The sequence below is a fragment of the Mesoplodon mirus genome (assembly GCF_964341445.2).
Source record: "Mesoplodon mirus genome assembly, chromosome: X".
Lineage (NCBI taxonomy): Eukaryota > Metazoa > Chordata > Mammalia > Artiodactyla > Ziphiidae > Mesoplodon > Mesoplodon mirus.
In genome coordinates, this window is record NC_138981.1 from 60,416,425 (window position 1) to 60,437,444 (window position 21,020).

Here is a 21,020-nt window from a genome sequence, read left to right on the forward strand (position 1 = left end):
ACCACCGGAATTGAATGTGGAACTGGTTCCTAAAGGGAAACAAAGTGTGCCAGCAGCTCTGATGCTGTGGGCCGTGCCACAACCATTCAGATCTCGTCACACACACAAACAAACAATCCAACAAGAACCTTAGAAGCCACACCAAGCAGCAGTTCAAGGGAAAATCAACGAGGCATCTCTAAAAGTCCTATCAGAAGGAGTTTCACTAGGACGGGTCTGGTTGGCACAGTGTGCGTGCAGTCCAGACAGTACTTTGCTGCTTGTACACATGCCCAGTTGTACATGCACAGCCGGCTCCAGGGCCAGGCCTGCTAGGTTCTCCTCCCCACAGGGATGTTGGTCCCTGCGAGGCTGACTGCACCTGCAGCCCACCCCCACCCCAGGTGCCCACCCGGGTTCTGAACTAAGATACCGCTCTCCGTCCCTGGTTCCTCATACCAAGTTTCTTCTTAAGGGCGTCTACTTCTCTCTGTAGCACGAGACACTAGGCCAGCAGACACAGGAGGAAGAGAAATGATTAGTATAATCTGGCCTCCTCTCTCCTCCACCTTCTCCTCTCCACCGGGCCCTGCACCCCAAAGCCGGGTGGCTAGAATGGCAAGGGCTCCTCAGTGGAAAGCAGGTGGGCTCCCTCCATGGGGTACGTGATGGGGGCAGGGGAGGGGTGGCCCCACACATGTCAGCTGAACTTGGACCCAGATCCCACCCTCGAGTTTGGGCCTTCATTTCCAGGAGCCAGACGAAGCATTACCCAAGGACAGCCCGGCATTCCCAGTGGCTGCTGCGGCGTTTCCGGTCTTGGGGGATGGTCCAGTGGCTCCCAGTCACCTGAGAGGGAAAGGACACACAATCCAGCTTCCCAGGCTCCCAGTGAGGTGGAAAGGGCCAAGTGGGGTCTACCGTGAGGTGAGGCGGCACCACCCTCTGCTGGCGACCAGCCGCCCCTGCTCTGCCCAGAAGCCCGAACCTTCTCTCTGGGCCTGCCTCCGCTGTTACCCGGGGGCAGCCATTTCGCCATTGCATTGTGGTCCCCAAGCTATGTGCCTCTGGATTCGCCCCTCCCAGAGCTGCAGCCACAGCCAGCACGTGGGAGAGCAATGTGGGCGAAAAGGACTTAACAGAAAAGGCTGTTCCCCTGTAAGGCTACACCCGGAGGAGCTGTTTGTGGCACTGCCACCGATCAGCCCCGCCGCACAAACCCCACACACAGGATGATGTGGCTCAAGGCCAGCCCTGCCAGCACCCCGTCTCCTGTGGGAGAAGCTGCCTGGCAGAAAGGCTGTGCCCCCAACAGAGACAGAGCCAGAGCTTTCTGCCCTCCACCCCTCTCCCCTCCCCTCCTATCAAACCCACGACACTCACCTGAGGGGGCAGGCCCCCCGGGCATGACTTCTCCCTGGTTCAGGGCCAAGGGCTCTGAGTTTCCTGGATCTTGGGGGCCTCTGGTGTCGACCTCGCCACTGCTGGCTTTTCCACGATGCATGCGCGGATAAGATGTCCCTGGCCTGTGAGCTGGCAGCTGAATCAAAAATTTTTCACCGATTTGGACTAAGGAAGTGTGTGTGTGTGTGTGTGTGTGTGTGTGTGTGTGTGAGAGAGAGAGAGAGAGAGAGAGAGAGAGAGAGAGAGAGAGAGAGAGAGAGTGAGTTGTGTGATTTGGGCCGGGGTGAGGCAGGGAATCGGGAAGGGAATTGAAAGGCTGATCTCATTAGCACTTTCTCCCTCCGTCAGCCCCAGGCCAGCAGGCAGAGCTGATCTAGGGACAACAGTGGGGCACTGAGTAAGCCCAGGGCCCCTGCAAGGAAGGTCTGGGGAACACCTAGGAGATAGGATTCAGGAAGCTGGTGAGTCTGAATACTGAGGCTTTTCGGGGAAGCTTTTAAGGGATCCCCTGACCCAATTCAGCTACCAACCCTCCCTTCCATCCCAGCCCCAGTCTCTCAGAGGACGCTGGAAACAGGCCAAGGGTGGAGAACCAGGCCCAGCACACCCGAAGTGCTACCTCACTGTTTGTCCCTAGTAAAAGGAGCCCGATCAGGCATCATAATGACCCAGTGACCGAGGGGCACCCAATGACGACCCCTGAGGGGTGGACAGAGGCAGCATGGGTGAAGACGTGTGCTCTGGGTGCGGTGGGGGCGGGGAAGAGTGGGGAGACAGGAGGAGCCTGGCCTACTCACTTGGCCCTTTGGGGCTGGGTCTCTATTTGGGTCCTTATCTTCTCCCGCCACAGCCTCAGACTCCCTTGTCCACGTGACCACCGATTTCTTCCCAGCGCTGGTGTGCTTGGCCTGTTTGGTTCCGGAAGGGCCCAAGGTATACCTCTTGGATCTCCCAAGCAGCGGAATACCAGAGACTGGGGGGAAGGTGGCCGGTTCCAGCGGAGGTGCCCAGATTCGCTGCCCCCAGGAAGGGAAGTTTTTCCCCAGGGCAAGTGTGGAGGCTCCCCCGAGGGATTTCTTCTCCAGGGTCCCCTTCTTCCTAGGAGTGACCTGCGGCAGGCCACCTGCCGTAGCAGCAGCAGCAGCAGCTCCCGGGTAGCTGGGCTTGCTGCCCCCGTTCCCCCAGAGCACGCTCTGCATTTTCTTAGGGGAAGAGATGCCCTGCTCTCCCACGCCCTGCCTTTCCACAACCGAAGAGAGTCCTTGCAGAGCCGAGGACAGGGAAGAGCCTGTCACGTGAAGGAAATTCTCCCTGACTTGGAAATTCGAGTGACTGGGAGTGTCCCCGGGATCCTCGGGTCTGCTGGGCTCGGCCTGGCCTCCTCCTCCGGGGTAAGTACTCACCGTCATCAGCTCTGTGTCACTGAACTCATCTGAGGACTCGGAGTCGGATAGCTGCCGGACCAGGCCTTCCTCGGAGAAGCGCTGGCGATCCGCAGCCACGTTCAACCTACGCTTAGTGGCTCTCTTAGGCTTCCCCCAGGCCCGACCCGCTTCGGGCCCACCGAGGTGGAGAGGGCCGGCCAGAGCCGGCGGCGCTTCCCCACAGCTCTGGGCGGTCGCTCCTGGACCGCCGGGACCCGCCTCGAGGCCGGCGGACACTTCGAAGGAGGCGCAGGGCTCCGCCAACGGGTATCTGCGGAAGCCCAGCACGTCCCAGTCGTACAGCTGCTGCGTGGTGCCCGCCGCAGACTCCTCGGCCAGGTCAAGGAGGTCCCTCATGTCGTCAGCCGGGGAGCCAGGTCGGCCTTCGCGGCCACACACCACCGGCCCTCCCGCTTCCAGCATCTCCCACTCTGACTGGAAGCCCTTGGGATCCGGGCAGCCGCTCCCGCCCCCGCCGCTCGGCGGCTTCCTGGGCTCGGGGCCGCGGTCGGGTCCCCGCGGAACTGCGCGGCCGGCCGGGTGGACGCCGGCCCGCTCCCCGCCCTCTGGGCTGAAACCCGTTCCCCACACAGACACCTCATCTGGGGAGCTCATGTCGCGACGCGGGCGGCCGCGGAACCGGGGCGACTGTTGATGGCCCGAGTCGCGGTCGCGGTCACGGCGGATGAGGCGGGCGGCGCTCAGAGGGCAGCTGTCAACCACCTCAGGCGCCGCACGAGCTCACCTCAAACGAAACGAGGCGCGACTTTCAGCGCGCCTCCCATGCCCGCGACGCGGCCTTCTCATTGGTCCGGCCCCCGCCAACCAGCAACCTTGTTCGCCTGTCCCCTCGAGGCCTAACCAGTGGGGTCGAGGGCCTCTGCTTTGCCCTCAAGCCCGTGGGTGGTCCGAGCAGTTGGCTGGTGAAGGGGATGGTGGGAGTGTCTCCCTCTGTCAAGCCTCTCGGCCCGCCTCCTCCTGTCCCGCCTCCCCTTTCTGGTTAGAGTCGCAGCTCTGAGCCTCCGTTTCCCATCTATACAGGGGGTCGGGGAGTGAGGGCGCCGGGCTCCAGGGGTGGTGAGGATGAAATGTCAAGATGGAGGCACTGGATGCCTAGCACGCGCCGAAAGCATTTGCCAGCCTCCCTTCCACCGCAAGCCTTACGACCCAACGGGAGAATGGGCATAGGAGTCCCGCAGTCAGTGATCAGGGGTCGGCCAGAGAGCAAAGGGATCGTATTTTCGTTCTGTAAGGTCTCTGTCTCAACTGCTCCATCAAATGTAGCTCAGGAAACGTTATTGGCAGGCGGGTTTGGCGGAGAGACTGGGGTTGGCAGAGAGATTGGGGTTGGCCTCGCTCCATCAGCCCTTCCCCCCTCTGAGGCAAATTCAAAGAAGAGGAAATCGCAGTGGCCAGTTACACCCCAAAAGATGCTCGCCACCGCTGATCCTGGAGATGTGAACTAAAACCACGAATCGGGTTTCACACACTAGGTTGACAACCTTCAAAGAGCTTAACCATTCCGAGGGTGGGAGAGGTGAGGAGCAAACCCCTGTGGCGGTGGTGCAAGAGACCCATTTGGGAGGTAATTTGGCAGAATCCATTGAAAGCAACTTAGTGCCAGCACGGACTCTGTGCCTGGCACTCTTCTAAGCGCTGGGCATAAATAGTAATGCATCAGCGTGACACTCCTAGAACTATAGTACCAACTATTACTGGCCTCTTACCGGTGAGCAAACAGGCATTGAGAGGTTCAGCCACTGGCCCAAGGTCATTCGGCTCATGGGGATCAGCGGCAGGATTGAAACCAATCAATCTGACTCCAGAGTCCTTGCTTTGAGCCAAAGACCTTAAAAAGGAAGAAAAAAAAATAGGTATTTCCTCTATGTTCCGGCAAGTCCGCTGCCTGGTACTTCTTCCGGAGACACGCTGGTACCTGTAGTGTACAGGAGCCCATGCACAAGGGTGTTGGTGATGGGAAAAACTGGGAGCACTCCAAATTCCCATCAGTAAGGAAATGGATGAATGCAACGTGGCTTAGCATCCAGTAGCATAAAGCGTGGCAGTCCAACGGAATGCATCAGGCCATTCTCACAGCTTTCCAAAGCACCTGCCTGACTTCAAACTGCAAGTTGCAGAACGATGGCTTTGGATTCACATTTGTAAGTTAAATCACTTGTGTGCGTGGGCACACACACACACCAGTCAATCCTATGTACTATATGAGAATTCATTTAAGTATATGTACAAGTATGTTTTAAAGTTTTGAAGGACGCACAACCAAGGCCTACCAGTTGTGATGGCGGTCGGTGTGGATAGCCAGGTGTCTCTCAATTTTTCTTGGAACTGTCAGTTCTCAGCTTCCCTGAGCTGAGCAGTACTGATGTCTGGGGAGTGGTGCCTCCCTTGGTTTCTCTATGGCCCATGGGTGTTAGAATTTCCCTTGTCTGCCACCCAACTCCTACTCTGACACCCCTCCATTCCTCCCATACCTTCCTTCTGCTCCTTCCCGTTCATACTCCTCTGTCTTCAGTCACCTCTCTCTCCTGCATCCTGCTCTGGCTGACCTCCTGGAGAGTCCTGGCGTGTCTGAACCGCTGTTGCCTGTGGAACTCAAAGGCCCAGTTTTCTGAGCCTGAGTTTCTGCACCTGAGAAGCTGGCCGTGCTGGAGAAGTTACAGAGCAGGGGAGACTGGGTGCACTGTAAATCTGCAATCCTCCTCCTCGAGCCTGCCCCCGATGGTGCCTGCCTGTTTGTGGATACCGCCCTCTTCCACTTCTCCCAGTGACTTTTTAAGGCATGGTGTGCTATTTCAAATATGTTAAAATGGATAAGGAAGGATATAGCAAAATCTCCTGCATCCACCAGCATCCTATGAAACATTACCAGTGGATCCAGTGGAAGCCTCCATCTTCCCTCTCACCATTTCCATTCCCTTCCTCCCTCCCCCATAGAGAGACTCCCGGAACTTCTCTCCTTCTCCACTCTCTTCGTCCCTGTGGCTCTCCTACCTCCTCTTCCCATACATCCCATACGTCTCCAATGATGTCACTAATCTCTGCTTTACCCCGTTATGCTCACCAGGATCCAATACTGGTTTGGACGTACTCTCTTGGCCCGGGGTGGGAGCCAGTGGCAGAGGTTCCTCTTGGCTTTCCCCACCGTGATAGCTCTTACTCCACAGACCAATGTGTAGGTCATTGCTCCAACTGCCAAGTGTATCACTTAGAATTATCAGCTTGGGGACTGGAGAAATGACCACTATGTTTGTCCAGGGACCCAGTCAGCTCACCGTGAACTGATCTCTATCCCCAACTCCTTTTACTGCCAGAACCTCATAAGCCCCACTCTAATGGGGCCCCATCATGACACTTTGGGCTTCCGGGATCAATGTCAGCTCAGAAACTGTGTCCAGTAGTCCTAGATATGTCTGTGTCCGGTGCCAGTGTGCAGTCACCCAAGCATCTAAGAAAAGTGCTATGAACATTTGCATACAGATTTTTTGTGAATATAAGTTTTCATTTCTCTTGGGTAAATATCTAGGAGTTAACTTGCTGGATTGAATCGTTAGTGTATTTTTAACTGTTTCCAGAGAGTCTATACCATTTTTTGCATTCTCACCAGCAATGCAGGAGAGTTCTAGCTGTTCCTCAGTCTGTCTAGCACTTGGTATTGTCTGTATTTTGTTTTTATTTCAGCCATGTTTATAGCTATGTTGTCGTATTTCATTCTGGCTTTAGTTATTTCCCTAATGACTAATGAGGTGAAACATCTTCTCAGTAGCTTACTGACCATCCAGTAAGCGCAATGTCAGTTCGATTTTTTTTTTTGCTCATTGTTTATTGTGTTGTTTGATTTCTCATTACTGAATATCGAATGTTCTTTATCTCTTTCGCATACAAGTTTTTTATCATGTGTGCTTTGCAAATATTGTTTCCCAGTCTGTGGCTTATGCTTTCAAAAACAAAGAAACAGACAAAACCCAAATAACACAATTTAAAAATGAACAAAGGAATTGATTAGATATTTCTCCAAAGAAGACACATAAATGGCCTACAGGTATATGAAAAATGCTCAACATCACTAGTCAACAGGGAAATGCAATTCAAAACCACAATGAGTTATCACCTCACAACTGTTAACATGGCCAGTATTAAAAAAAAAAACAACTCAAAATAGCAAGTGTTGGCAAGGTAGTGAAGAAAATGAATTCCTTGTGCATCGCTGGTGGGAGTGTAAAATTGTGCACCCGCCATGGAAAACAGTATGGAAGTTCCTAAAAAAACAAAAATAGAACTCCCATATGATCCAGCGTTCTCACTTCGGTATATTTACATTTACATTACAAAATAATTGAAATCAGGATCTTGCATAGATTATTGCACTCCCATGTTCACTGTACCCTTATTCACAATAGCCAAGGGGTGAAGACAACCTAAATATCTATCAACAGGTGAATGGATAAAAGGTGGTATATAACACTACCAAACGTAAGGTAGATAGATAGTGGGAAGCAGCCGCAGAGCACAGGGAGATCAGCTCGGTGCTTTGTGACCCGCATGGAGGGGTGGGATGGGGAGGGTGGGAGGGAGGGAGATGCATGAGGGAAGGGATGTGGGAACAGATGTATATGTATGACTGATTCACTTTGTTATAAAGCAGAAACTAATTAAAAATAAATAAATTAAAAAAGGTGGTATATATAATGTATACATATTACAGAATATTATTCAGCCTTTGAAAAGAAGGAAATCTTGCTATATGCTGTAGTATGGATGAACTTTGAGGATATTATACTAAGTGAAGTAAGCCACTCACAAAGGACAAATACAGCATGTTTCCACTTATATGGGGTACCTAAAGTAGTCAAACTCTTAGAAGCAGAAAGTAGAATCCTGGTTGCCAAAGGCTTGGGGGAGGGGGAAATGGGGAGTTGTTGTTCCATGAGTATAGATTTGCAGTCATGCAAGATGAAGAATTCCGGAGATCTGATTGCAACAATGTTCATATAGTTAACAACACTGTACACTAAAAAATTGTTAATAAGGTAGGTTTCATATTATGTGTTTTTGCAATAAAAATGAATTAAAAAATAAAATGCCTTATTCAATGGCTTTTCGTATATTCACAGTTGTGCATCTATCACAATCAATTTTAGGATATTTTTGTTAGCCCAAGAAGACGCCTTGTATCCCTTACCCAACACCCCGAACCCCCCAACCCACCCCCAGCCCTATAGGCAAGTAATAAACTACTTTCTGTCTCTATGATTTGCCTATTTAGGAAATTTTGTATAAATGGAATCACACAATATATAGTACATGTTGTCTGGCTTCTTTCACTTAATGTAATGTTTTCGAGGTTCACCCATGTTGTAGCATGTATCAGTACTTCAGTTATTTTTATTGCCAAATAATATTCCATGGTATGGGTATACCACATTCTATTTATACATTCATCAGTTTATGGGCATTTGGGTTGTGTTTAGTTTGGGAATGTTATGGATAATATTCCCAAACTCAATGCTGTTAAGCATATTCATATACATTTTGAGTTCATGAGTTTTTGTGTGAACATATGTTTTCAGTTCTCTTCGGTAGATCCCTAGGAATGGACATTCTGGATCATATGGTAACTCTGTGTTTAACTTTTTAAGAAAACACCAGAATATTTTCCAAAAAGATTCAACTATTTTACATTATCACCAGAAGTGTATGAGGATTCAAATTTCTCCAAATCCAAATATTTGTTATTATCTGTATTTTGGATTATAGCCATCCTATTGTTTTTGCAACATGGTATCTCATTATGGTTTTGATTTATATTTCCCTACTGACTAGTGGTTGTGAACATCCTTTCATATGCTTATTAACCATTTCTATACCTTCTTTGGTTAAATGTCTATACAAATCTTTTACCCAATTTTTTAATGGGGTCATTTTCTTATTTATTTAGTATTCTTCTTCTTTATTCTGCATACAAGTTCTTTGTTAGATCTGTGACTTTCAAATATTTTCTCCCAGTCTGTACCTTGTCTTTTCATTTTCTGAATAGTGCCTTCTGAAGCATAAATGTTTTAAATTTTGACGAAGTCCAATTTATCAAGTTTTTCTTTTATGGATCATGCTTTGCGTGTTGTATCTAAGAAATCATCGCCTAGCTCATGCGTACAAATATTTTTCTCCTAGGGTTTCTTTTAACAGATTTATAGTTGTAGGTTTTACTTTTAAGTCTCTGATCCATTTTGCATTAAGTTTTGTGTGTGCTGTGAAGTAAGGTTCGAAGTTTGTATTTTTGCATGATATCCAGTTGTGCCAGCACCATATGTTGAAAAGACCATCCTTTCCCCATTGAATTGAAAATCATTGACCATAAATCTAAGGAGAGTTCGTTATTTCTAAACTCTCGATTCTGTTCCATTGACCTATCTCTATGTCGGTATCACACTAAGTTGATTACCTTTATTTTTATCGTAAGTTTTGAAATCAGAAGGTGGAATCTTCCAAGTTTGTTCTTTTTTGAAGTAGTTTTGGATATTCTGTTTTGTTTTGTTTTTCATTTCCATATGAATTTTCTGGATCAGCCTGTGAGTTTCTACAAAGAAAGCCTGCTGAAATTTCGATAGAGATTGAATTGAATCTATATGTCAATTTGGGGAGAATTACCATATAAATATTGAGTCTTACAACCATGAACATGCAATGCCTTTCCAGTTATTTAGATCATCTTTAGTTTCTCTCAACAAACATCAATTTGTGTTTCTCAGTGCATAAGTATTACATTTGGTTTGTTAAATATATGCCTAAGCATTTCATTCTTTTTGATGCTATTGTAGCTAGAATTAAGTGTTCCTTAATTTCATTTTTGGATTATTTGCTACATGTATACAGCAATAAAATTTGTTTTATATATTACTCTTGTATTCTGTGATCTGTTGAACTTCTTTATTAGTTCTACCGTTAGATCCGTTTTTGTGGATTCCTTAGGGTTGTCTGCATATGAAATCATGTCATCTGAGAATAAAAAAAACTCCCTTTTTATTTCCTATCTGGATGACTTTTAGTTCTTCTTCTTCCCTGTTTGAACTGGCTCAAACTTCCAGTGCAATAATGAATAAAAGTAGTGAGCATGTCTTTGTTGCTGACTTTAGGGAAAAGGTATGCAGTCTTTCACTACTAAATATGATGTTAGCTGTAGGTTTTTCATAGATATCCTTTATGATGCTGAAGAAATTTCTTTCTATTCCTAGTTTTTTAAAATTGTTTTTATCATGAAAGGTGGTGGAATTTTGTCACATGCTCTTTCTGTGTCAGTTAATATGATAATGTTTCAGTGCTTTCTTCTTTTAAAATAGTGTATTACATAAATTGATTTTTAGATGTTAAACCAACCTTGTATTTCTAGAATAAATCCCACTTGGTCATGGTATATAATCCTTTTTACATGTTTCTGAATTCAGTTTGTTAATATTTTCTTGAGGGTTATTTCATCTATATTCATGAGAAAGATTGGTATGCAATTTTCTTTATTTTGGATGTCTTTGTGTGTTTTGGGCATCAGGGTAATTGTGCTGGTCTCAGCCAATCGATAGTGATACTGTCAGCTAGAAATACCTGGAGGCACTTATCTGTACTCCAAGGCGAGCCCCCACAGATATTTCCCCTTTCAGAACCAATGTTGTGGTTGAACTAGCCCTTGTGGTTCTTATTATAATTGCAAGAGGCACCTCAGCAATAACCTTTAGGAGACTGTGAAAGGACGAAGTTTATTACTCATAAGTCATGGAGGGTACATGGCATGCCTTGGACCACACAGAAAGGTTGTGGGTGGAGAAAGAGAGCTGGGACCTGGGGTTATGTATGTATCGGGGTCAAGAGTGAGGGGCCTAGGGTTTCTCAGATTCACTCTTTATTGATGAATTTAACACAGAATGGGAATTAAAGCACAAGAAGGGAAAAACAAGCAGCCAAAGGGTCAGTTATCTAAGTCAATCAGAGATCTCTAAAACAAAGGAAACTTCAGGGGTGTGGTGGCCTGACTCTTTACCTAGTCGTGTAGTTGGCAATTTGTTCTTTTTGATATAGCTGTCTTTGAAGTGGTGCCTCAGCAATCAAAAGCTTAATGTCAGGCACTTGCATTACAATTAAGAAAAAAAAAACTGTCAGAGGCTCACACTACAGTAATATTGGCCTACTAGAGCTATTTTGAAAGTGTTCATTCCTCTTCTATTTTCTGGAAGAATTTCTGGAGTGTTGCTATTATTTCCATCTGAAATGTTTGATAGCATTCAGCAGTGATGCCATCTGGACAGGAGCATCATTGTGGGAATATTTTTAATTATTAATTTAATTGATTGTCTATTATTGAGTCTGTTTTGAAGTTTGTGTCTCTCTACAAATGTTTTCATTGCATATATGTGTCTAATTTGTTGGTATAAAATTTTTCATACTATTTTCTTATGTTATTTTAAATTCAGTAGGCTCAATGGTGATGTCTCCCTTTTCAGCCCTGATTTTAGTGATTCCTTAGGAATCTTTTTTTTTTTTCTTGGTCAGTCTGCCTAAGGTTTGTGATTTGTTATCTTTTTAAAAAACCATCTTTTGGTTTCATTGTGTTGTCCAAAAAAATTAATCAATAGTCAATCGAAGAAAAATGGAAATTTTTATTTGAGCCAACCTGAGGACTATAACCTGGGAGACAATCTTCAGAAAACTCTGAGGACTGTTCCACCCATTGGAGGTAAAACCGTGATATAAGTTTTTGAGACAAAGTAGCATATTAATAGTTTACATAGTCCAACAAGGCGAGTAGTGGGTATTAATGAGGCATTACAGGATTGAGAAAGGAAAGTTATCTCTTAAGGAGTTACCTCGCTGATTCCAGGAGGAAATTTCTTTTTCTTCTTTCTTTCTTTCTTTTCTTTCTTTCTTTCTTTCTTTCTTTCTTTCTTTCTTTCTTTCTTTCTTTTTTTTCTTTTCTTTTTTTTGGTGTGTGGGCATTCCTGTATCTTTTAAGGGGATCTAGTTAATGTATAATGTGATGCACAAATCACACTAAAGGGGAGGGGGTAGTGGCTCAAATGGGCAGAGAGAGAATTTTATGTTTAAAATGTTTCTTGTCCTGCCTGAAAATAATTTTATTTCATTAATTCCACTTTTGATCATTAATCTTTCAATAGAAAGCATTAGGTGATCAAGTATTTGGTCCCTAAATGCTAGGGTGGTTCTTTACGTGCCTTGGGTCCATCATGTCCCTCGATGCTGGGTCCTAATAGCCTGGTTCTTTCTTTCCTTTTAGGGGGTGGTACTAGTAAGATGTCTGGCAAGGACTTACGGCCAATTCCAAGTTGTCCAATAGGACTTGCACCAATTTTACCTTGCATGTGCATTGTGCATGTCCATTATTTTATAGAGAACTATAGATGTGGTCAATAGTTTCCAGTTGTTTAGATATCATTATCTTAGTAGGAGCAGGTGATACACAGAGCAAAAAACAAGAAACTAAAACTTTATAAGTTACACAAACTGTAATCAAAGTTGGAAATAGGAGCAACAATATCATTAGTAAAGATTTAAGCCAATATCCTCTTGAACCATACCATTTTCCTAGCATTTCCCTTAAACTGGGAAGACGATCATTCAGAGTGGAAATCCAATTTTTCATACACATCAGAAGCGGGGGTTGCATTAGAAGACTCATCAGGTATAAAAACAAAACATTCACTATGTATTACAGCATAAGCTCCCCCTTGGGAAGCTGTTAGAATATTGAGGGCCATGCAATTCTGTAGGACTGCTTTTCTCATCATGGAAATTTCTGAACTGAGCAAGCACATGGCTTGGTTACTATCATTTAAGGCTTGCTGGGTGAATTTTGTTAAAGCCTCTATATGAGTAATGATATCTTCTATTCCAAGTGAAAGAATAAATATTGCAGCCAAATAATCATACCATTGGAAAACTGATTGAACCCAACATGCCCACATTGAAAGCAGGATGACAGCGGCTGTTTTCAAGGCTACCTGTAGGTGACATTGAGCCTAAAGGAAACCAATTGTACACCTTCCTAACCAATCTGGGGAGATCCAAGGTCATAAATTTGTTGTATAAACCTATTGGGTCCTGTTAGAAGCTATCCCACAACTTTAACATCTAGTGGAAACTGTCTTTCAGACATTGAAACATACACCCAAAGGTTATCAAATATTAGGTAGGATTCATTTGGGATTTAAAAACATTTACTAATGTGTATCTGAGGCCATCATTCTGCAACTTGCAGTTTGAAGTCAGGAGGATGCTTTCTTCTTTTAGTGTCTCTCTTGTGGTTTAATGATTTTCTTCAGTGTTATGTTTGTGTTCCTTTCTCTCTAGTTATGGTAGATCTATAGTAGGTCTTTGATTTATGGTTACCATGGAGTTCATTTATGTTGACCTATAACTATTTGATTGAAACCGATAGTCATTAAGTTCAAACACATTCTGAAAGCTGTATATTTGTTACTCACCTCCCAGCATTTTGTGTTTTTGATGTCATATTTCACATCTCCATGTCCATCATTTAACTGTTTATTGTAGTTACAGTTGATTTTACAATTTTTGTCTTTTAACCTTTGTACTAGCTTATTTAACTGGTAAATACCCAGCCTTTATGATATAATTGCTTCACCAGTATATTTTCCCCGTCCTTTAATTTCTTATTTCCTGTTGTAGCCAGTGTTTTTTTTTTTTTTTTTTTTTTTTTTTTTTTTACTTCAAGAAGACCTTTTAACCCTTCTTGTAAGGTTGGTTTTGTATTGATGAGCTCTTTTAATTTTTGCTTGTCTGAGAAGCCTTTATCTCTCCTTCAATTCTGAATGATAACCTTGCTGGGTAAAGTATCCTAGGTTGTAGGGTTTTCCCTCTCAGCACTTTAAATCTTATCATGCCCCTCCCTTCTGACATGCAAAGTATATGCAGAAAACTTAGCTGATAGGCTTATGGGACTTCCCTTGTATGTGACTCTTGTTTTTCTCTTGCTACCTTTAGAATTCTCTCTTTAACTTTTGCCCTTTTAATTATATGTCTTGATGTGGGTGTGTATGGGTTCATTTTGTTTGGGACTCTCTGTGCTTCCTCTGTGTTTCTTTCTTCAGATTAGGGAAGTTTTCAGCCATAATTTCATCAAATACATTTTTCAACCCCTTTCTCTCTCTCTTCTCCTCTGGGACCCCTATAATGCAAATGTGAGTATGCTTGATGTTGTCCCACAGGTCCCTTAAATTATTCTCATTAAAAAAATTGTTTTTTGCACTTATGATTGAGTGATTTCCATTATTCTACTTCCCAGACTGCTTATGTGTTCTTCTCTGTCACCTAATCTGCTGTTAATTCCCTCTAGTGTATTTGTAATTTCAGTTATTATATTCGGCTCTGACTTGTCCTTTTTATATTTTCTAGTTCTTTGTTAAAAATTCTCACTGTGTTCATCTATTCTTTGCCCCAGTTCAGTTAGCATTCATATTACTACTGCTATGAACTCTTCATCAGTTAAATTATTTATCAGTTTCCTTAGGGTATTTTTCAGCATTTTTTCTTGTCTTTAATTTGAAACATGTTCCCCTGTCTACTCATCTTTTTAAAACTTTCTCTGTCTCTATGAAATTAGGTGAGACAGTTATCTATCCCAGTCTTGAGGGTGTGTTCTTGTGTGGGACCATCCCTGTTCAGTCTGCATGTGCCCAGTGGCTCTGGAGGGAGAGCTAGATATGAAGTGAGCATGGGCTGCATCTTCCCCTAGGGCGTGGTGGCAGTCACTGCCCGGGTGGGAAACAGGTCTGGAGTGGAAGGGGCTAGAGCCAGAATAAGGTGTGAGCTGGGGCTGCTTCTCTGCTCAATGGCCCTCACTGCCCTTTCAGGTGTGGGGTTGGGACCTGAGGGGCCAGAGTTAAGAGCCCTGAGGAAGTTGGGTTTCTCCCAGGTGTGATGGCAGTCTCCACATTGGTCTGGGATATAGCCGGGTCCTGAGGGCTTGGGGCAGTATTTCTCTTCTGGTTTCACTTTCCCCCCAGTGTGCACACTGTGGTTAGAGGCTAGAGGGAATGGGCTCTGAGCCAGAGGGCTTCAGGATGGAAGGGATGGTGCCCTACCACTGAGCTGGTCCCATACCATCCATAGTGTGCACGGGGAAGCGAGTTCCTGTGATGGTGGTCTCCAGCCTGTACTTAGCTTCACACTCTCCAGAGTGTCTGCAGGAACACAAGACCTGGAATGACTGTCTCTACAGGTTAGAGGCAGGTCCAAAGTCTACGCTGGCTCTGTTTCCTCGAAGTGCACACACACTCATTGGTAATGGCCTCAGCTCAGTGGGGAGCAGTGCCGAAGCAAGAGGGGCTAGAACATAAGCCTGGTACAGGCTGGACTGGGGGTGGGGCACTGGGTACATCCTAGGAATCCAGCCAGAGGCCTGGGCAGCAATCAAGCCCACCTTCTCCAGGGAGGGGTTTGAGTGGATTAAGTCCCACGAATGTCCTTTTCTGACCCTGAGGTCTGTGACTGCCCCATCCCACATGTGGTCTGTCCACCTGAGCTCATGCCATGGACTCTGGAAGCGAGTCACTGTGAGAATATGGGGGAAGGGTGGACTCAAGTGCTCCCCATTGTCCAGGCGCAGTCACTCCTTACTTCCCATCCTCACTGCGCCCACCCTACCCCTGTCCCGGGTAGCTCATGTTGGGTGGTCTCATATATGGGTCCCCTGATTCTAAGATGAGCTACTCTGAGGAGCCACTCTTCCCAATCTCATTCCATCCACACCCACAGTAGCTGTCAGACATCATAGGATCACAGAGTAGGATCGAGAGCCTCCTCCAGCGAATCCAACATTTCGAGCATCCCGACACCCTGTCGTGGGGTTTGGTGACTTCTGCATCCTCCCCCGCCTATGCTTTGGGAATTTAACGACAACCCTTGAACACAACAGATCCGACCCTTGCTTTTGCTCATTCAATGCCTTACAGAACCTGGACCAGCCTCTACTCTCTTTACTCCCTGAATCACATCTTTCTCCCTCAAGGGAGATTATCCCTGATTACTTTTATTCACACACAGGGACACACAGTCACCAACCTTGAATGTCCTATCTACCATCATACCCCCTTTTGTGTAGTAAAACACCGGTCGTTTGGGAAGGGTGCCAGGCAGAATCGCCGCACTCAAACACAGATCTGTCCCTCTGAGTCTCAGGCTAGTACAGCCCTGGGTCCCGGCTGAGGGAAGGAAGTGCTCCCCAACCTCCAGTGAGGGGGAAGTTGAACATGGAGCTCAGACTCAATCTCGTGTGTCCTAAAGAGGCAGTCTGGGAGATTGAGCTGGGACACAGAAATATAATTTCCAGGAAAATCTGTGCCATGGGGCTGGTGGAAGAGTATTTGACAGGGACCATGCAAGAACACAGACCTACTAACCACACTTGCCATAGAACCTGACGGGCCAATTTCCACTCAAGGGTATAGAGACGACCAGGCTGGAGGAGGGTGGTCAGCTGGTGAGGGCAGGGAGGATGTGAATGCTTCCAGAGTGGAGCTCTGGAAGGGGGTCATGAGTTCCTGCTGATGGGGAGGGTGAATGGCAGAGATGAATGGGAACCACCAGACCCCAAAGGAGGAGGGTGGTTTGGAGAGAATTAGAAGAGGGCCTTCGGGGGCAAGGGAGGACGTGTCAATGTGGCCAGGGAGAGCACACACAGGACGCAGACCTGGGGCAGTCCGCTGACTTGACTGCAGGGATGGTAGCAGAGGCTGGTCCAGAGTCCCCACCACAGGATGCGACAGATACTGTTCTGGAAAAGGCTCTGACGTGGAGCAGTGCCCCTCCCCGGCCCCCTAACCCTACCCCTACCCCTCCAGAGAGAAGGCAGAACACATAATATGAGAGGTACTTTTTTTGGAAACTGCTGTGAAACTGGGGAGGGGGCAAAACAAGGGTAGAGGAAGCCCTAGCTGAGGCAGAACAGGAGGGAACGAGCTTGGCCACAGCTCCCGGGCTCCAAAGGTACCAGCTGCCCCTCCTGCAGGAAGACGATGGGCTCAACCTGTAAAACAGCAGAGTCAGGGAAGAGCCTCAAGCCAGGGCCAGCCCCCAGCCCTGCTCAACAGCCAGGACTGTGGGAAGGGGTACGGTGTGTGTAACACTCACTTCAAAGTGTCAGGATCCTGAGAGCCATGTCCTTCATGGTGTCTGCAACAGGGACAGGCATTAGTAGGCACTCCAGAGAGAGGGATATGGAAGCCCGTCCCCTATCCCCGTGAGGAACCGCGTAGCCCTGAAACCTGAAACCCCCTCCAGACCCGATGCAAAGAGCTCTGGACCAGATCACTCCCCACCACCGGAATTGAATGTGAAACTGGTTCCTAAAGGGAAACAAAGTGTGCCAGCAGCTCTGATGCTGTGGGCCGTGCCACAACCATTCAGATCTCGTCACACACACAAACAAACAATCCAACAAGAACCTTAGAAGCCACACCAAGCAGCAGTTCAAGGGAAAATCAACGAGGCATCTCTAAAAGTCCTATCAGAAGGAGTTTCACTAGGACGGGTCTGGTTGGCACAGTGTGCGTGCAGTCCAGACAGTACTTTGCTGCTTGTACACATGCCCAGTTGTACATGCACAGCCGGCTCCAGGGCCAGGCCTGCTAGGTTCTCCTCCCCACAGGGATGTTGGTCCCTGCGAGGCTGACTGCACCTGCAGCCCACCCCCACCCCAGGTGCCCACCCGGGTTCTGAACTAAGATACCGCTCTCCGTCCCTGGTTCCTCATACCAAGTTTCTTCTTAAGGGCGTCTACTTCTCTCTGTAGCACGAGACACTAGGCCAGCAGACACAGGAGGAAGAGAAATGATTAGTATAATCTGGCCTCCTCTCTCCTCCACCTTCTCCTCTCCACCGGGCCCTGCACCCCAAAGCCGGGTGGCTAGAATGGCAAGGGCTCCTCAGTGGAAAGCAGGTGGGCTCCCTCCATGGGGTACGTGATGGGGGCAGGGGAGGGGTGGCCCCACACATGTCAGCTGAACTTGGACCCAGATCCCACCCTCGAGTTTGGGCCTGCATTTCCAGGAGCCAGACGAAGCATTACCCAAGGACAGCCCGGCATTCCCAGTGGCTGCTGCGGCGTTTCCGGTCTTGGGGGATGGTCCAGTGGCTCCCAGTCACCTGAGAGGGAAAGGACACACAATCCAGCTTCCCAGGCTCCCAGTGAGGTGGAAAGGGCCAAGTGGGGTCTACCGTGAGGTGAGGCGGCACCACCCTCTGCTGGCGACCAGCCGCCCCTGCTCTGCCCAGAAGCCCGAACCTTCTCTCTGGGCCTGCCTCCGCTGTTACCCGGGGGCAGCCATTTCGCCATTGCATTGTGGTCCCCAAGCTATGTGCCTCTGGATTCGCCCCTCCCAGAGCTGCAGCCACAGCCAGCACGTGGGAGAGCAATGTGGGCGAAAAGGACTTAACAGAAAAGGCTGTTCCCCTGTAAGGCTACACCCGGAGGAGCTGTTTGTGGCACTGCCACCGATCAGCCCCGCCGCACAAACCCCACACACAGGATGATGTGGCTCAAGGCCAGCCCTGCCAGCACCCCGTCTCCTGTGGGAGAAGCTGCCTGGCAGAAAGGCTGTGCCCCCAACAGAGACAGAGCCAGAGCTTTCTGCCCTCCACCCCTCTCCCCTCCCCTCCTATCAAACCCACGACACTCACCTGAGGGGGCAGGCCCCCCGGGCATGACTTCTCCCTGGTTCAGGGCCAAGGGCTCTGAGTTTCCTGGATCTTGGGGGCCTCTGGTGTCGACCTCGCCACTGCTGGCTTTTCCACGATGCATGCGCGGATAAGATGTCCCTGGCCTGTGAGCTGGCAGCTGAATCAAAAATTTTTCACCGATTTGGACTAAGGAAGTGAGTGTGTGTGTGTGTGTGTGTGTGTGTGTGTGTGTGTGTGAGAGAGAGAGAGAGAGAGAGAGTGAGTTGTGTGATTTGGGCCGGGGTGAGGCAGGGAATCGGGAAGGGAATTGAAAGGCTGATCTCATTAGCACTTTCTCCCTCCGTCAGCCCCAGGCCAGCAGGCAGAGCTGATCTAGGGACAACAGTGGGGCACTGAGTAAGCCCAGGGCCCCTGCAAGGAAGGTCTGGGGAACACCTAGGAGATAGGATTCAGGAAGCTGGTGAGTCTGAATACTGAGGCTTTTCGGGGAAGCTTTTAAGGGATCCCCCGACCCAATTCAGCTACCAACCCTCCCTTCCATCCCAGCCCCAGTCTCTCAGAGGACGCTGGAAACAGGCCAAGGGTGGAGAACCAGGCCCAGCACACCCGAAGTGCTACCTTACTGTTTGTCCCTAGTAAAAGGAGCCCGATCAGGCATCATAATGACCCAGTGACCGAGGGGCACCCAATGACGACCCCTGAGGGGTGGACAGAGGCAGCATGGGTGAAGACGTGTGCTCTGGGTGCGGTGGGGGCGGGGAAGAGTGGGGAGACAGGAGGAGCCTGGCCTACTCACTTGGCCCTTTGGGGCTGGGTCTCTATTTGGGTCCTTATCTTCTCCCGCCACAGCCTCAGACTCCCTTGTCCACGTGACCACCGATTTCTTCCCAGCGCTGGTGTGCTTGGCCTGTTTGGTTCCGGAAGGGCCCAAGGTATACCTCTTGGATCTCCCAAGCAGCGGAATACCAGAGACTGGGGGGAAGGTGGCCGGTTCCAGCGGAGGTGCCCAGATTCGCTGCCCCCAGGAAGGGAAGTTTTTCCCCAGGGCAAGTGTGGAGGCTCCCCCGAGGGATTTCTTCTCCAGGGTCCCCTTCTTCCTAGGAGTGACCTGCGGCAGGCCACCTGCCGTAGCAGCAGCAGCAGCAGCTCCCGGGTAGCTGGGCTTGCTGCCCCCGTTCCCCCAGAGCACGCTCTGCATTTTCTTAGGGGAAGAGATGCCCTGCTCTCCCACGCCCTGCCTTTCCACAACCGAAGAGAGTCCTTGCAGAGCCGAGGACAGGGAAGAGCCTGTCACGTGAAGGAAATTCTCCCTGACTTGGAAATTCGAGTGACTGGGAGTGTCCCCGGGATCCTCGGGTCTGCTGGGCTCGGCCTGGCCTCCTCCTCCGGGGTAAGTACTCACCGTCATCAGCTCTGTGTCACTGAACTCATCTGAGGACTCGGAGTCGGATAGCTGCCGGACCAGGCCTTCCTCGGAGAAGCGCTGGCGATCCGCAGCCACGTTCAACCTACGCTTAGTGGCTCTCTTAGGCTTCCCCCAGGCCCGACCCGCTTCGGGCCCACCGAGGTGGAGAGGGCCGGCCAGAGCCGGCGGCGCTTCCCCACAGCTCTGGGCGGTCGCTCCTGGACCGCCGGGACCCGCCTCGAGGCCGGCGGACACTTCGAAGGAGGCGCAGGGCTCCGCCAACGGGTATCTGCGGAAGCCCAGCACGTCCCAGTCGTACAGCTGCTGCGTGGTGCCCGCCGCAGACTCCTCGGCCAGGTCAAGGAGGTCCCTCATGTCGTCAGCCGGGGAGCCAGGTCGGCCTTCGCGGCCACACACCACCGGCCCTCCCGCTTCCAGCATCTCCCACTCTGACTGGAAGCCCTTGGGATCCGGGCAGCCGCTCCCGCCCCCGCCGCTCGGCGGCTTCCTGGGCTCGGGGCCGCGGTCGGGTCCCCGCGGAACTGCGCGGCCGGCCGGGTGGACGCCGGCCCGCTCCCCGCCCTCTGGGCCGAAACCCGTTCCCCACACAGACACCTCATCTGGGGAGCTCATGTCGCGACGCGGGCGGCCGCGGAACCGGGGCGACTGTTGATGGCCCGAGTCGCGGTCGCGGTCACGGCGGATGAGGCGGGCGGCGCTCAGAGGGCAGCTGTCAACCACCTCAGGCGCCGCACGAGCTCACCTCAAACGAAACGAGGCGCGACTTTCAGCGCGCCTCCCATGCCCGCGACGCGGCCTTCTCATTGGTCCGGCCCCCGCCAACCAGCAACCTTGTTCGCCTGTCCCCTCGAGGCCTAACCAGTGGGGTCGAGGGCCTCTGCTTTGCCCTCAAGCCCGTGGGTGGTCCGAGCAGTTGGCTGGTGAAGGGGATGGTGGGAGTGTCTCCCTCTGTCAAGCCTCTCGGCCCGCCTCCTCCTGTCCCGCCTCCCCTTTCCGGTTAGAGTCGCAGCTCCGAGCCTCCGTTTCCCATCTATACAGGGGGTCGGGGAGTGAGGGCGCCGGGCTCC

The 21,020-nt window shown here is 49.4% G+C and overlaps 2 protein-coding genes across 2 annotated transcripts; both read right to left on the reverse strand.

The window, feature by feature from the left end:
* Nucleotides 1–2,003: 2,003 nt before the first annotated feature.
* On the reverse strand, nucleotides 2,004–3,422 carry LOC309796207 (uncharacterized protein CXorf49 homolog; the record flags this gene model as incomplete). The annotated part of the gene is made up of 1 exon (XM_082609264.1): nucleotides 2,004–3,422. One exon carries the CDS (start codon nucleotides 3,420–3,422, stop codon nucleotides 2,004–2,006), a length of 1,419 nt encoding a protein of 472 aa, XP_082465390.1.
* Nucleotides 3,423–18,870: 15,448 nt separating this feature from the next.
* Nucleotides 18,871–20,665, reverse strand: LOC309796208 (uncharacterized protein CXorf49 homolog; the record flags this gene model as incomplete). The annotated part of the gene is made up of 2 exons (XM_082609265.1): nucleotides 19,302–20,665; nucleotides 18,871–18,899 (listed from the first exon to the last, which is right to left on the reverse strand). The coding sequence occupies exons 1-2, from the start codon at nucleotides 20,563–20,565 to the stop codon at nucleotides 18,871–18,873; spliced, it is 1,293 nt and encodes a 430-aa protein (XP_082465391.1). The 5' UTR covers nucleotides 20,566–20,665.
* Nucleotides 20,666–21,020: the final 355 nt, after the last annotated feature.